This window comes from Tupaia chinensis, unplaced genomic scaffold, assembly GCF_000334495.1.
Source record: "Tupaia chinensis unplaced genomic scaffold, TupChi_1.0 Scaffold000154_1, whole genome shotgun sequence".
In the NCBI taxonomy this organism is placed as follows: domain Eukaryota; kingdom Metazoa; phylum Chordata; class Mammalia; order Scandentia; family Tupaiidae; genus Tupaia; species Tupaia belangeri.
In genome coordinates this window covers 2,311,869-2,327,197 of record NW_006159625.1, presented here as the reverse complement: position 1 = coordinate 2,327,197, position 15,329 = coordinate 2,311,869, and the positions used below count along the sequence as shown (strand labels likewise).

Genomic DNA, 15,329 nt, shown 5'->3' with positions numbered 1-15,329 from the left:
ACCAAGATATTAGATTAGAGATGAGAATTCACTTAAATATGTTAGCTTTTGGATTTTCATCCCTTAGATGATATATGAAGGTCTCTCTATTTCTTGACTTCTATTTCTTATTATTACATAATTTATGTGTTAAACAGTCATACTCTCAGGACCAAATTAAAGCTGAAACTATAACTTTCTAATACTGAGGCAAAATTCGGCGATGTAGGAAATAAGTCTTCCTATCCTTACAAAAGCAGCTGCTTCCTTCACCACCTCTCAGGCTCAAGGGAGTTAGTCAAATAGACTGCTTTTAGATTTTTCACCCCTACTCCACCTTCTACCACACCCCGCTAATCCCTAAGAATCCAGGCTTCTTCCTTCAGTTAGCCCCCTTCGCGTTATTAGTCCTGCAGGAGAGTGTCAATCAGCTACATGCTTCAGTGATTCATTGATTGTTTTCTGACCATATCTAGAAAAATGATTTTTCTTACCTCCAAACATATGCTTTGAATGAATAAATCTTTATTTTTGGAATATATGTTTATATCAGTAAAAGTAGTCATTACTGGGTAAACCTTATTAGGTTTTTCATAAAATGAGAACACTTGGTTTATGGGGCCCCTCTTAACAATATTTACTATAATTTTTGCCCTTTTTTTGTGAACTGCCCTCACTTATCTGTGAAGGCAATAGCAACGCGAGTAAATTGGAGAAGAATGTTTTTGGAATCTTCTTTACGTTGTGTGGCTACCCAAAAGCGTATTTGTACTTTCAAGACAGCATAATCTCTTAAGTGAGTCCACTGATTTTTCATGCATTCTTTTCTTTCATGTCACCATGCAAACTAGTGCCATCACTGACAGCAGAAATGAAATCATAAGTCTGGTTTTATGTAGTTGCATTAAGGTTGGCCCCGAATAGTAAAGCACATTCAAGTCTGTGGTATTTGGAAATTTTTAAATCCTAAAAGTATGTTCCGTGCATGCTTTAATTTCATTATACTCCAGATGTTTCATCTAAAATGCCTCTTCTGTCTTTTCCTTTTTACTCTTGTCCTCACTTTTAATGATCCATCGGCTGACAGTGTCTTTACCTCCAAAATGCAAAGCAGACAAATGGGCGTGTCAGGGAAGAACATGACCAAGAGCACCAGCATCAGTGGAGACATGTGCTCGCTGGAGAAGAACGACGGCAGCCAGTCTGACACGGCAGTGGGCGCCTTGGGCACCGGTGGCAAGAAGCGGCGCTCTAGCATTGGGGCCAAAATGGTAGCTATTGTGGGTCTCTCACGGAAGAGTCGCAGCGCTTCCCAGCTCAGCCAAACGGGTAGGAATTTTCTTTTGTTACTTTTGACTTCATATTGGAGTTGTCATTACCATACATAGTCTTTTCTCTTACTCACTTTATTACAGTATTGTGTGGGTGAGGACAGTTCCAGCAGGAAAGGGACATTTTAAATTACTTATCTTTTCTGGAAACATAACAATGACCTTTTTTTCAGTGATCCCTGAGCCCGGCTTGGAAATGAACTTTGGCCACTGTTCTTGAAATGTGCATCATGGTCTTTCCTCCTTAGGGAGGACTTAAGCAGGGGTACCCCTGGACGCCAGTTGCTGAGCATTTGTAAAGGTACTCTGATCTGTAGGGTATTTCCTTCCTTTAGGTCCCTCAAGCTCAAATCAGCCAATTCAGTTTTCATTCCCAGCGAGGTGTCATGAAGATGACACCACATATTATGTGTGAATAATGGAGTTCTTTTATTGCTGACAGCCTAACTTCCTTTGCAGTTTGTAAGCAACATTTACCAGTAGTATCAATTCTCTCACTGCAGCTTTTATTTCCCTGTGAAAACCTCAAGCAGCAATATTCTCCAGCAGCAGGGATGGAGGAATTTTCTGCTGACAGTGAAGATATTCAAAGCTCTGCTGCTTTAAAATTCAGTTTCTAAATCACATCTGCAGAAATAAATTAGATACAACACTCCCACTCAGAAAAGCCACTGTTAGCAATTAAGAAATTTGTGAGTCAAAGCAATGTCTTTTTTCAAATGAGAGTTGATAATTAAACATTAAATTCTTGGTATCTTGGAAATAATAGCATATCTTCTACTTAACAAACAAAAGCATGTAATATGGTGTTTCTTTTACAGCAAAATAAATTATAGGCAACTGGATTCCATCTAATTTATGCCTGAATACTAGGGTTCTTGTACTCAGAAGTCAATATGTGAATCTACAAACAAAAGAATATAAGATTACACTAATTTATGGACCCGGCTACTCTTAATTTTATAAACGACAACAGAGATTCTGGAAATTCAGCCTTACATTATAAGCTCTTATATATTACATTAAAAATAGCTATCTGATGATGTTCCTCATATTCTGGTTGTAACTCACTATGGTCAATGTCAGTTTTGTTATAGGAATTTGCCATTTGGTGTTTTAAAATGTTATTTTGCATTTTAATGTAAAATACAAGTTTAATTTATGGATAATGCACATAAATATCATACTTACATAATTTTTAACATCGCCAACATTTATATGTAACTGTTATGTTTTGCTAATATGGGAAACACTGGCCTTTTGAAATTTAGTTTTTCTGATGCTTGTTTAGTAGTTAAAACATTATTGCACTTTCTCTTTAAGACTTAATAAATGGGCCAGTCTGTGGCCCACGTGGTGGTTAAGGCAGCTGGATCCCATATCACTGACTGAACAGTTTGAGTTATGGACCCTGCAGCTTGAGAAACACACTGGGCACATATGCGTGTATGCCCCAAATTGCAAAAATAGGGAGAAATGGGGAAGAAAAGATCATGATATGACCACTCCCCATGAGGAATACTTTATTTTCCCTCTTTCTCTCTGTCTCTCTCTGGTGAGCACATGCACCCTCTCATAAATTAAAAGGAAAAAAAACCCATACAAATATTTGTACATCTAAAACTGCTCTAAAAATAAAGTCTATTAATTAAAAAAAAAATAGGAACCCAAAATGGACATTAATAATAGCAGTTAAGTTAAAAGATATGTAGAATTAACCAAATAATTCCATTTGTTTACATCTTTTGATAAATATAGAGCATTTACTGTATGACAGACACATGGATAAAACTAATAAACTATTTATAATCCAACTTGCTTATAGTCTAGCAGAAGCTATTTACTTAAACTGATTGCTTCAAAGTCATCAGTTAGTGGTAAAACTAGAATTATGTGAAAGGTATACTGGCTGCTCAGAAGATGACCACTTGATCCAACCTGGAATTCCAGGAATAAATTCCTAGATATGACACCTGATATGAGGTAACATCGTTGAGGAAAGTGACTGCTAACTAGGTAAAGGACAATCAGATAAGTTTTCCGTAATAAACAAGGCAGAGGTATGATATGTACAATAATGATAAGCAATCACATGTAATTTTAACATAAAATATTGGACTAAGTGGCTACAGAGAAAGCTGATAAATACCTAAAGACCAAGTTATAGAGATTCCTATAAATCACATTTATAGATTACAAGAAATGCTGCAAAGTTTTTGCTGGAGGATTTATAGGACCATTTTTATATAAATTATACTTTATAGGCCATTAGGCTGCCTTTTATTTATGTAACAAATATTTTTGAGCATGACCATATGCAAGGGGTTATCCTAAAAAAAAAATAAATAAATAAGACATCTTTCAGAGTTTATATTCTGATGGGGATACAATAAAGAGGTAAAGTTAAGTCTGCATCTGTCAAAGAACGTTTTATGATGAATTAGCAAAGGCATACAATTCAGACATGAGATAAAATATTGAATCTATTACCCCTTCTCTGCCTTTATAAGGTCTTTTTATAAGGTAAAGAGGGGGCAGTAGAGTCGAGAAATTTTTAAAGAGCAAAATGTGTAATCCGTCACTCAACTTAGTGACTGACTTTCCTACATATAATGAGATGTATGAAACAGGATTCCAAGGTGATTCCCATATTTCTGACTTGCACTGCTCTACGGATGGTAGTACCATTGCTGAATATGGAAGAACAAAAGAGGAAGTAGGTTGGGGAAAGAAAGAAAGTCTTGATTCTTGGATTTAGGACATTTTGAATTTGTGATGTCTGTAGAAACGTCTAGAACATATTTGGTAAATACTTTTAAAGCAAGTATCCAAAAAAGCAAGGGACAACAATAACAGCAAAAATAAGTAAATAAAAATAAGCAAGGACAAAAATCTGAGTTATAAAGTTTAGGTGGTACTTGAAACTATAGACAAACTTGAAATTGCCCAAGAAGAACACTACAGCTAAAAGAATAGTAGGCCAAGGCAATTCTCTGGAAGATTAACATTTTAGAACTGGACAAAGAAGAACCTAGCAAGAAAATTGAGAAAGAATGATCGTGAAGAAAGGACAGAAACTATGAGAAGACAGTGTCACAGAGGCTGAAAGTGTAGTAGACTTCAATAAGCAAATGTTCAATATTTCTCAGTGATCAATTTTATGTCTTTACAGTTTGGGCATAAATATCTCATATGTCCTTCTTTGCTAATATTTTTGTTATAAAATTAAGATCTGTTGACCATTCATTGAGATTTTATCTATAATAATAGTGATTTGCTTTTCATATATTACTGGACTCTAAACTTTCAATATATTTCTAATTTCTGTATTTGTGTGTGCGTGTTTGTGTGCATGTTTCAAGTTTTTATATTTTGTTTTCTTCTAAAAAATGTAGTCACAAGCTCCAACAGTATATAAAACTGAAATCTTCAAATTTAACTATTCTATCATATGATCAAACCATTTGGATATTAAATTATCTAAAGTACTGTGTTAGTTTTATAATGTTATATCTTACAGTAGTTCCTTGTTTAGACATAAACATATAAGATGTATTGAGTAACTTACTGAAAACCAAGAAATACCACATATATTTGCATGTAGCATGTTTGCATTTTCAAAGATACTTTTAATATTCTCTGATTTTCTTGACCTCTATACAGAGAACAGCTTGTAGTTAAGTGAAAGAATTATCACTTAATGAGTTATGTATCATACTGTCTATTAAGATGGCATTTATCATTATAAAAATAAATATAATTGTACCACTGTAGATTTCAAGGTGAGGAAAGGAAGAGAATCCATGAAAACAAACTTAAGAAAGATCAACCATTTGAGAGAAAATAACAATATGTTGTCTTAGAAAACATATTAAGAAAATATTTTAAAACATGACCTACTGTATCAAGGGCTTCTGATGGGTCCAGTAAGAGGAAGACAGAATTTACCACTGGATTTGGCAAGAAGGATTTGGTAAATTTCAACAAATCTTGCAATGGTAGACAAAGTCTGATGGGAATGAGTTAAAGAAAATGGAGAGGTGAGGTAAAGTCGGTCAAAATAAGAATAAGAACACCCAACATGTGTTGAGCATTTAGTATACACTGTACACTATTTTAACCACTGTACAAGTAAATTATTTAAACCTTGCATCAATGTTATGAAGCAAGAATTAGTTACTATTATTCTAAATGTACAGGTAAGAAAACCAAAGTACAAGAAGAGGTAATAACTTCCCCAAATTGATTCAGTTAGAGTCAGATTGTAGAGGCTGGCATGGAATCCAGTCTGGCTGTGTAGATTTCACTCTTTTCTGCTGTAGAATAGGCAAGCACTGTCCAGTAGAACTTTTTTTTAAGAATTATTTTATTTAACTTTATTTATTTATTCATCTGTTTATTTCAGTTTGATCAGAGAGGGACAGATTAAGAGAGAGAGAGAGAAAGAGAGAGAGGGGGAGGGGAGAGAAGAGAAGAGAAGAGAAGAGAAGAGAAGAGAAGAGAAGAGAAGAGAAAAGAAAGTGAGAAAGCAAGCCACCAGGTCCAAGACTCGAACTGCACTCGGCCATGTGGGAATCCAGTGCCTTTAACCACGAGGCCACCTGCCAGCCCTCAGTAGAACTTTTGACAATGATGCCAGTGTCTGTGTCTTCACTGCCCAGTACGATGTGGTAGTACTAGTCACATGTGGCTAATTTAATTAAATTTAAATAAACACATGTGACTAGTGACTGCTGTGTTAGACCATACAGGCAAAAACAACTCTCTATGATTTTTTTTTTTTAAGCAAAAACGGAAATTTTAAAAATAGAGCTGTAAGTTGGGGACATGGAGTCAAAGAAGAGGTCTGTTTGTTTCCTTGTTTAAGAGGCAGTAGTGGTGGAAAAAAATGAGTATATAAGGGAGCTTTGGATCCAGAGCTTAAGTGAAAATCATCTGTTGAAACCTAGGATCACTCAAAGATCTATGCACTTTACATCTTGTAATTTGTAAGTTCACACAGTATTTTAAATTTACTGTAATAACATTTAGTAACTATAATCATTTACTTGTGTATCTCCTGGCTAGGCCATCGTTCTTATTTAATCTATCTTTCTCAGTGTCTAATATAGACATTATCAAGTACAGTGGTCTTCAATGACAGGTCTATATGCCTCATTGGTTACATGGTATAGTTCTCTGGGGAATGGAAAGAGATGGTATAACTATTTTTTTTTTAATTTAAGAAAAGAAAGAAATTAAACTTTGCTAGTATTTAATATTATATGACTTCACCCTGGTCTAGAGGTTAGATAGTTATTTATCTCAGACTTTCTGGACATGTTAGTTAATTTTAACTAAACCAACAATCAAAAATAGGCAAGTGGCTTAAAAAGATTCCTGCAATGAAACTGCAGATTGAGTATAATACCAAGATTGCAATTTTTGCTGCTAGGCAGGCTCTTCATCAGTCCTTGATAAAGAAAATACAGTGACACACTACGATCTGACAAAAAGTTACTAACAAGTTCTAAGTTATCAAGAAGATCAATCAAATATGGTTTTATGTCTACATTATTAACAACAGACCTTACTCTGAATTTATAGGTTATATGGTATGCGGTGTGTGTCTTTGTGAAGTTACTTTTTCACTATGGCCTCACTAAAGCTAAGTATGAGAAAATCGAATTTGGAAGCAGGACTTCAAATTGTTCTATTAACTACTTAAGATAGTGCCAGCTTTCATAGTGCATACAAACCTTGAAATCTTACTACAAAAGAAACTTATTACTGATCAAATATTATTCCACTGCAGATATCCCAATAGGCAGGTCATCCAGAGTTTGAGACTCTTTCCATCTTATGCCCTTACCTTCTTTCAGGACTTCAGAGCCCTCTCCATTCAGTTCTAATACGCAAGAGCTGGAAATGTTAAAGTCATTTCTGCTTATATTCCATCACCTATGGTTCAGTCAGAGGACTGATGCTGAAAATGGGAAACAGGAAAGGTAGTCTAGAGAGTACCCCGGAAAAGGAATGATTAACTTGACAAGCACACAACAGTCTCATATGGCCATATAGCATTAAACCAATATTTTAAAAAATTATGAAGCATTATACTTCACACATTTTTATCTGACAGCATACAATCTCATTTTACCATTAAAAATATCTATTTACAAATATTTACTGAATTTTGATCTTTTAAAATATGTATATCTATTTTACATATTATAAAGCATGGTAGGCTATATGTACTATTTATAAATAAATTTTTACTGAAACAAAAGTGAAATTCTCAACATTGAAAATCACTGACCTAGAATCTAATAGTTCTAAGTGAATGTTGCTGAATTCACAGGTCAGTTAACAGAAAAATGAATTTTTGGCCAACTCTGTAATACTGAATCCATCCTTCCTAAGGCTTATTCTTTGGACACCATTTAGATGGGGCTTGGAGGAAATGACTTGGTCATAAAGCCTTATACATGTGCAAGTATACATTAAATACCATAATGCACATAGACAGAACATAGTAACAATAAAGAATCATCGCAATGTTAAGGTATTACCTTTTCACATCATCAGAAATCTTGGACTAACATTACAGGTTATAACATATTAAAGATTCTAATAAACCATATGCATTTAACACTAAATTTAGGCATATTTCTTGCCTTTGAAATTATACTAATGTCTTAATACTTAAAATATTATCACCTACTTTTAATTAAAAGTATTGAGCACCAGGCCACCGCCATTTTTCATTCACCTAATTCAAGTGGTTCAAGTATTCTAAGTGAGATAAAAAATGTCCTAGAAGTGAAAGCTGCTATAACTATGTCATGGATTATGTTAAAGTATTTCTGTAGCAAGCTAGGATCAGCATGTAGCCGAGAAAGATAGCAATTTTATGGTTAATGGAAATCCATTTAGCGTTTCCTAAATTTAAATTGGATTTTATATCATTTTCTCTTAAAAAGTTAATTGTTTATATTATTAACTGTGGGAAAATGCACATAAAATTTGCCTCCTAGCCATTTTTAAATATAGAGTTCAGTGTTGTTAAATACATTCATTATGTTGTACAACCATCCCATCATCCATTTCTGTAATTCTTGTCTTACAAAACTGAAACTATATACTTACTAAACAATAACTTTCCATCCTCCTCCCTACCCCCCAACTTTTAGCAACCACCATTCTACTTTATATCTCTATCAATTTGACTACTCCAGGTACCTCATCCATGCAGTATAGTGTGTGTCCAAATTTGCTTTCTTTTTCAGGCTGCATAATATTTGTGTGAGTGTGTGTTGTTTACCTATTTGTCCATCAATAGGCACTTGGGTCGCTTCACCTTGTGGCTGTTAGGAATAAAGCTGCTATTAACATGGATGTACAAGTGTCTCCTCTAGGCTCTCTTTTCAGTTATTCTGTGGATATACCCAGAATTAGTATTGCCGGATGATGTAGTTCTATTTTTAATTTTTTGAGGAACTGGCATATTATTTTCTGTAGCAGTTGTACAAGTTTGCATTGCTACTAACGTTACTATTTCTTCATTTCTTTGCCAACACTTGTTATTTTTTGTTCTTTATTGTTTTTAATATTAGGTGTGAGGGTATCTTATCGTTGTTCTGTTTCGCACTTCCTTCATGGTTAGTAGTATTGATTATCTTTTCACATGCTTATTGGTTATCTGGATATCTTCTTTAAAGAAATGTCTGTTTGAGACCTTTGCCAGATTTTCATTTTTGTTGTTGAATTGAAAAAAGAAACTTTTTTTAAAATAGAAAAATATAGGAATCAGCAGATGGCATAATGGTTATGTTGCTAGAATCCTGTGTAATCAACTGTAGTTTGAGTTCCAAACCCGGTAGCTTAAAACACATGCAGGGCGCGTGTCTGTGTATGCCAAAGATCCTGAGAGGAGAATGGAGGAGAAGGGATTGCGGCATGGCATCCTCCAGGGGAATGATTTTGCACTTTCTGTCTTTCTGTTCTCTCTCTGTCTCTCTGGTGAGTGCATATGCCCTATAGCAAAAATCTCTCTTAAGAAAAAAAGAAAAATACAAGCCTATTTTTTAGACTCTTAAGAACCACCTACATACCAATATCATGTTGTATTATAACTTATTAAAAAGGCCTTGAGAAAACAATTATATTTCATTTTTTAATATCTCTTGTACCTAAGATGTCAACTAGATAATATTTGTTAGAGTGAATGAATGAGTGAACAAATGAATAAACAGCAATTCAATTCCTCTCTGTTACAGAGACAGTAATTGTTTTTAAAGAATTATTTTATTTAACTTTATTTATTTTATTTAAATTTGACCAAAGAGGGACTGAGAGAGATGGGGAGAGAGAGAGAGAGAGAGAGAGAGAGTGAGAGAGAGAGAGAGAGAGAAAACACAAAAGCAATTCTCCATTCGCCTCCCCCTGCCCGTCATGTGGTCCAGGACTTGAACCATGGTCAGCCATGTGGGAGTCCAGCACCTTAACCACCACACCACTTGCTGGGCCCACAGAGACAGTAATTTAAAATGATGCTCCTAGAGTTTTTAAACTGGTACATTGAAGTTTTAAAATCCTCAGATGATAATTTAAATGTATGTCCAATATTTCTGTTATCATCTTATATTCTAGTGTTTTGTTGTTATTTTTTATAGGAAGAACAAATTCAAGTCAAGAATGGTATTGTTAAGGAACTATCTGTTTAAGTTTACAAATGCAAATTATCTTGCATTATCCCTTCTCAAACATAAAAGTTACCTCATAATAAATTTTTAATAATTTGCTAATGAGTAATGAATTTTTACTTTAAAAAATTTTAATTTTATTTTATTTCAAGTTCTCCTATATATTCAATCACAAGTGAATATTCCAACATGTGTACATTTCTCCCAAGTCCAGTTGATACAGAAAGTGGATATATATGGCATATTTACTGCTGAGTGAATTTTTATTATTTTCATCATTTTCTTTAATCACAAATAGTATTCATGCATTTATTCAACAAGTAAACATTTTACTTAAATACACTACATATAAGGAATCAAAACAGAGTCCCCACTCTCTCCTACCCTCCATACTCAAGAACCTTAAAATCTGTGATAGGAAATGTGTTACTCACTTAAGCAAATAAAACAACATGAAACATGATCAGGACAAGCAAGAGGTACAGACTATGCTCTGTAAGGACTTATAGCAGAACAAAGAAAACAGATTTGGGAGTGAAACAAACAGACCTGGGTTCCAATCCGTTTTGCCACATGGGCAAGTTACTTAACCTGTCTAAACCTCTATTTCCTCTGCTATGAATATCATCAAATCTGTCTCCCTATTTTATGAGATTTTTGTAAGATCTCATGCAAAGCACTTAAAATATTACTAAACATATTCTAAGTTCTTAATAAATGGCAGTTGCTGTTGTTAATATTAGTATTAACATTAGTTTGGCCGGGACCAGCAGCTAGCGTAATGGCTATGTTGCTGGACTCCCACGTGGTCGACCGTGGTTCAAGTCCCGGACCCGGTGGCTTAAACTCACGTCGGGCGCGTGTCCGTGCGTGCCCAAGATCCCGAGAAGAGAATGGAGGAGAAGAGATTGTGGCATGGCCATCCTCCCTGGGGGGGAGATTGCTTGCTTTCTGTTTCTCTGTCTCTCTCTGTGTCTGGCGAGCGCACGCACCCTATAGCAGAAACCTCTCAAAAAAAAAAAAAAAATACATTAGTTTGGCTGTTACTGTTAATATTATTATTATATTATCATTAGTATAGCAGTGGAAATAATCAAGTCCAACATCATTGCCACATAGCAGTTAATCTCAGCTCTGCATGTGGACTGTGTTTAAATGGAAAGTGTTGAGAATAGACATGGACGTTTTGGACAGGGAAACATTAGACTTGGAGATGTGAAAATGTAGCTTAGGTTTGAGCAGACAGAGAGTATTTGATGCATAGTAAGCAGTGAGACTAACAGTAAAGACTGGGGCCAGATTACAAATATGTCAAGTGAAGGCGTTAGAACCAGAGCATTGGCAGTAAGGGGCCACTACAGGATTTAGAGCAGCGTGTGACTACATTAGTTGAAAGATTTTGTCAGTAAGATAAACTAGAGATAAAGATTAAGAGGCAATTGTATTCTGGGGTCAGCAGGTGGTGTGGTAGTTAAGGTGCTGGACTCCCACATGGCCAACCATGATTCTCTCTCTCTCTTGCCAAATTTAAAAAATTAGTAATGATAAATAAAATTAAACACAAATAATTCTTTAAAAAGAAAAGAGAGACAGTTTTGTTACTTTAAAGTAGAAATGATAAGGGCCTGATCTCTGTTGTATTTGTTTTCTATTGAGGCCATAACAAATTACCATGAACTAGGCAAATGAAAACAATGAAAATTCAACATTTTGTCTTATGTGTGAGTGAGTTCGACTGGCTTCTCTGCGTTGTGTCTCAGAAGACCAAAGTCAAAGTGTCAGCAATTGGACTTTTATCTGAAGGATCATGGGAAAGCTGTTTCCAAGTCACACAGATGGTAGCAGAATTAGGTTCCTTGCAGCTGTGGGACTGAGGTTCCCGTTCTGCTTGACACATGCCCCCTTTCATCTTCAGACTAACAACGGCACATTAAATACTTCATGTGCTTGGAATCTCTCTGACTACACAGTCTACTACATCTCTTCTGCCCTCCAGCCAGGGAAAGTTCTCTGCTTTTACAAGCTCATATAATAAGCTTGGGTCCACAAGAATGATTCAAGATAATCTTCCTGTTTTAAGGTTCATAACTTTAATTACATCTTAAAAGGGACATTTGTCAAGTTATCTAACGCATTTACAGGGTCAGAAGATAGTGTATATTATCTTTGGGCGACTGTTCCACTTAACACAAATGATAATAGTGGATGGAAAAGGAAAAGTGGGGAGACTCAAGGAATACTGCAGACATGTGTTTACGTCATTATCTGCACCTTAATTACTTTGTGGAAGTCAATGCAGATGGAAAATAAAGTTATTTTTCACAATTTACATGATCTGACCAGAGAATGCATTCTTAGTTATTAAAAAAAAACTTGTTTCTAAAATAAAATTCCAAAGAAAGCTCTGATCATTTAAAAAGCATTAGCCATACGATAAATTTTTTGTTTAAATTTTCACAACTTGAGATATATCCATTATCATCCCCATTTCACACATCATGAAACAGACTCAGAATTTTCATGGCAGACAGCATTCCAAAGCTGCTTACTCCTTAATGTGAGTCCTCTATTGCTAAGCGTTTTGGGGGCTGGGGGCTGCTTGTTTGTTTCTTCGTTTATGGTAAAGAGTGCATAAGTGTGCATGAAGAAAAAAGAGAGCAGGAGAAAGCAAGCACCTTTCCAGGATCTTGTCACATGCAGTTCCTTCCCCAGCCATCCAGCTCCTCAGGACTCTGGGCACCCATGGGTGTTCCTGCCATGTTTTTGGCCCAACCCAGGGATCAAACTTGGGGCTGACCATTTGCCTTTCAGCAGTACAATCCAGTATGCTACAGACTGTGCCACTTAGGCTGGGCTCAGTGTGTTCTTATAATTAGTTCTTTTCATGTCATCAGTAAGGGGAAAAAAAAGGCAAAATAAATCCTTTTTCTTCAAATAAAAAATTCCTCAGGGAAGTACTTTTAATTTAGTATGGGTTTTATGTAATTTAATTGGACATAATTTTAAGATATAAATAGCCAAGAGGCGTAGTTCATGCTAGTAATTAAGAAAGGCCTAGTCACTGTAAATATATATAGTTTAATTCTTAGCTGAGACATACATACAACAAAAAGAGGTCTTAATTTCATTAAAATTAAAAGCATTAAGGTTTTTGAGCATCAGAGTATAAACAGGAATTCTATGTTAAGATTGAAGTTACTTTAAGTGAAATTTTCATACACTCTGAATAAGCATATGGAGTGCTAGATGCTTTTTATCCCATTGAATCCTATTCCTGTTACTTTCTAGGAAGATTTCCAAAGAGACAGTTGCAGTTACTTGTTGGAAATTTAATAAAGCTCCAGCTAAGCAGTGTAACTAAGAGTAACATTGCCAGGAGTAATGATAGCTCATTCTTCCAATGTATGGAAAAAGGTAGGACTGTTGGATTATTGTCCCCTTGGGCTTCAAAAGCTATTTTGCTATTGCAGATTTCCTAAGCTGAAAAACACTAAGGCAGAATCCATCTTTCTTCTCTGGTGCGCCTTCAGATAGATAAATCCTCCTAACGTCCTATTCTAATAAGTGTTTTGTTGTTGTTTTTAACTGATACTGTTATTCTCTACCGTGTGTTTCCACACACCATTACATTAGTATTTAGTAATTATTTGTTGAACTTCCGCTATGTGACAAGCACCACGGTATGGGCTAAGTGGGTTCCTCCTCATAGGGTATTTATGTTCTAGTGGGATAGACAGGCCTTAACAAATAAAGTAATAATTAGTCAAAATTAAAAAGCTTGCCTCGACAGAAAAGCAGCAATGATATGAGAATATCTCATAAGGATACTAAACTAGACTGGCTCATCTTTGTATCTACAAAGCCACATGACCCTCTGATTTACATTCAACTACGTAGGATCTGAATTTATGTAGCATTTGCACTGTGAAGGGAGAGAGGCAATAGATCCAATTCTAACCTAGTAATGTGCTTGGGATTGAAATATTGGGAGAGTGGACTCTCTAAAGCATTAAATATTTGACACTAACGTAAGAACGTAACTTCTGTAACTTTCAGTCCAAAGAATGGTTGTTTCTGTTTTGCTCCACTATGCGAAGCATTTATGACTTTTTATCTGAAACTTTGTGATTGCTTTAAAACTGATAGAGGGATGTGCTAATAGAGAAGGATGAATTGAGGTGAAAAAATATTCTGATGAGGAAATTGATGGAAAGGCAACACATAATATAGTGGTATTGAAATAATAGAAAGGTGTAGAGATGGGGAAATAACTACCAAATTCCACAGACAACCTCCAGAGGCACGTGCTCATAACTGAGGTATGAGGCATTTTTACTTCAACACTCTTCAGCCAAACCCTCTTTTCCAAGGGAAATATAGTGGCCAAAGGTCACAGAGAGATTGGAAAGACAGAAGAAACAGGAGAAACAAATGTTTGTTGGAACTCCAGCTATGCTCTGAGTACTTTGCTACAGGGCGTATGCACTCACCAGAAAGACAGAGAGAGACAGAGAGACAGGAAGCGAGAAATCATCCCCCCAGTGTGGATGACCACGCTGCAATCCCTTCTCCTCCATTCTCCTCACGCACATATGCCCACCATGATTTTAAGCCACCGGGTCCAGGACTTGAACCATGGCCGACTACATGGGAATCCAGCAACATAGCCATTACGCCAACTGCTGGTCCATGCTCTGGGTACTTTGCAAAGCACTTTCCATTTATTAATCTTTTAAATCCCCTATTTGCGCTTTGATGTAAGGATTATAATCTCTAATTTTTCATTTCTTATATGAATAAATTGAAAGAAGCAGTACAAAGAAAGGTGAATGGAGAAAGGAGGAAGAAAAGAAAACAGTAAATGATTTTGAGCAAGTCCTACTCAAAATTGTGAAGCCAGATGACATTTCTCTGGCCACTTTCTGTTCTCTTTGAAGGGGCTCCCTTCCTCTCTCTACTTGATCTCCCTGAAGTGTCTTAAGATTCCTTCACCCTTTTCTTTTCTCAGGAAATAATTTACTAACTCATTACATTAAGATATTAGGTCACCTAGGTAGAGTGGTGGTTAAGGAGGCTGGGTCTCATGTAGCCAACTGCAAAATTCAAGTCCTACACCCTGTGGCTTGAAAAGCATGCCAGGAACATGTGCATAAATGCCTAAAATCTAAAGAGGAGAATGGAGGAAAAAGGATAAAGGATTATGGCATGGCCATCCCCATGGTGGGGAGGATTTCCTCATTCTCTCTCTCTCTTTCTCTCTCTCTCTCTCTCTCTCTCTCTCTCTGCAGCTCTTGGTGAGTGCACGTCCCTATAACAAACTTACAAAAAAAAGATA

At 35.8% G+C, this 15,329-nt stretch overlaps 1 protein-coding gene across 3 annotated transcripts in view; it reads left to right on the top strand.

The window, feature by feature from the left end:
- The window catches only part of RIMS2 (regulating synaptic membrane exocytosis 2), a 409,264-nt gene that overhangs the window by 309,548 nt on the left and 84,387 nt on the right, over window positions 1-15,329 (top strand). For all 3 annotated transcript variants that reach the window (XM_027770701.1, XM_027770699.1, XM_027770700.1), the window contains one exon: window positions 1,067-1,308. In XM_027770701.1, the coding sequence (XP_027626502.1) occupies window positions 1,067-1,308 (242 nt within the window). The remainder of the gene's footprint in view (window positions 1-1,066; window positions 1,309-15,329) is intronic.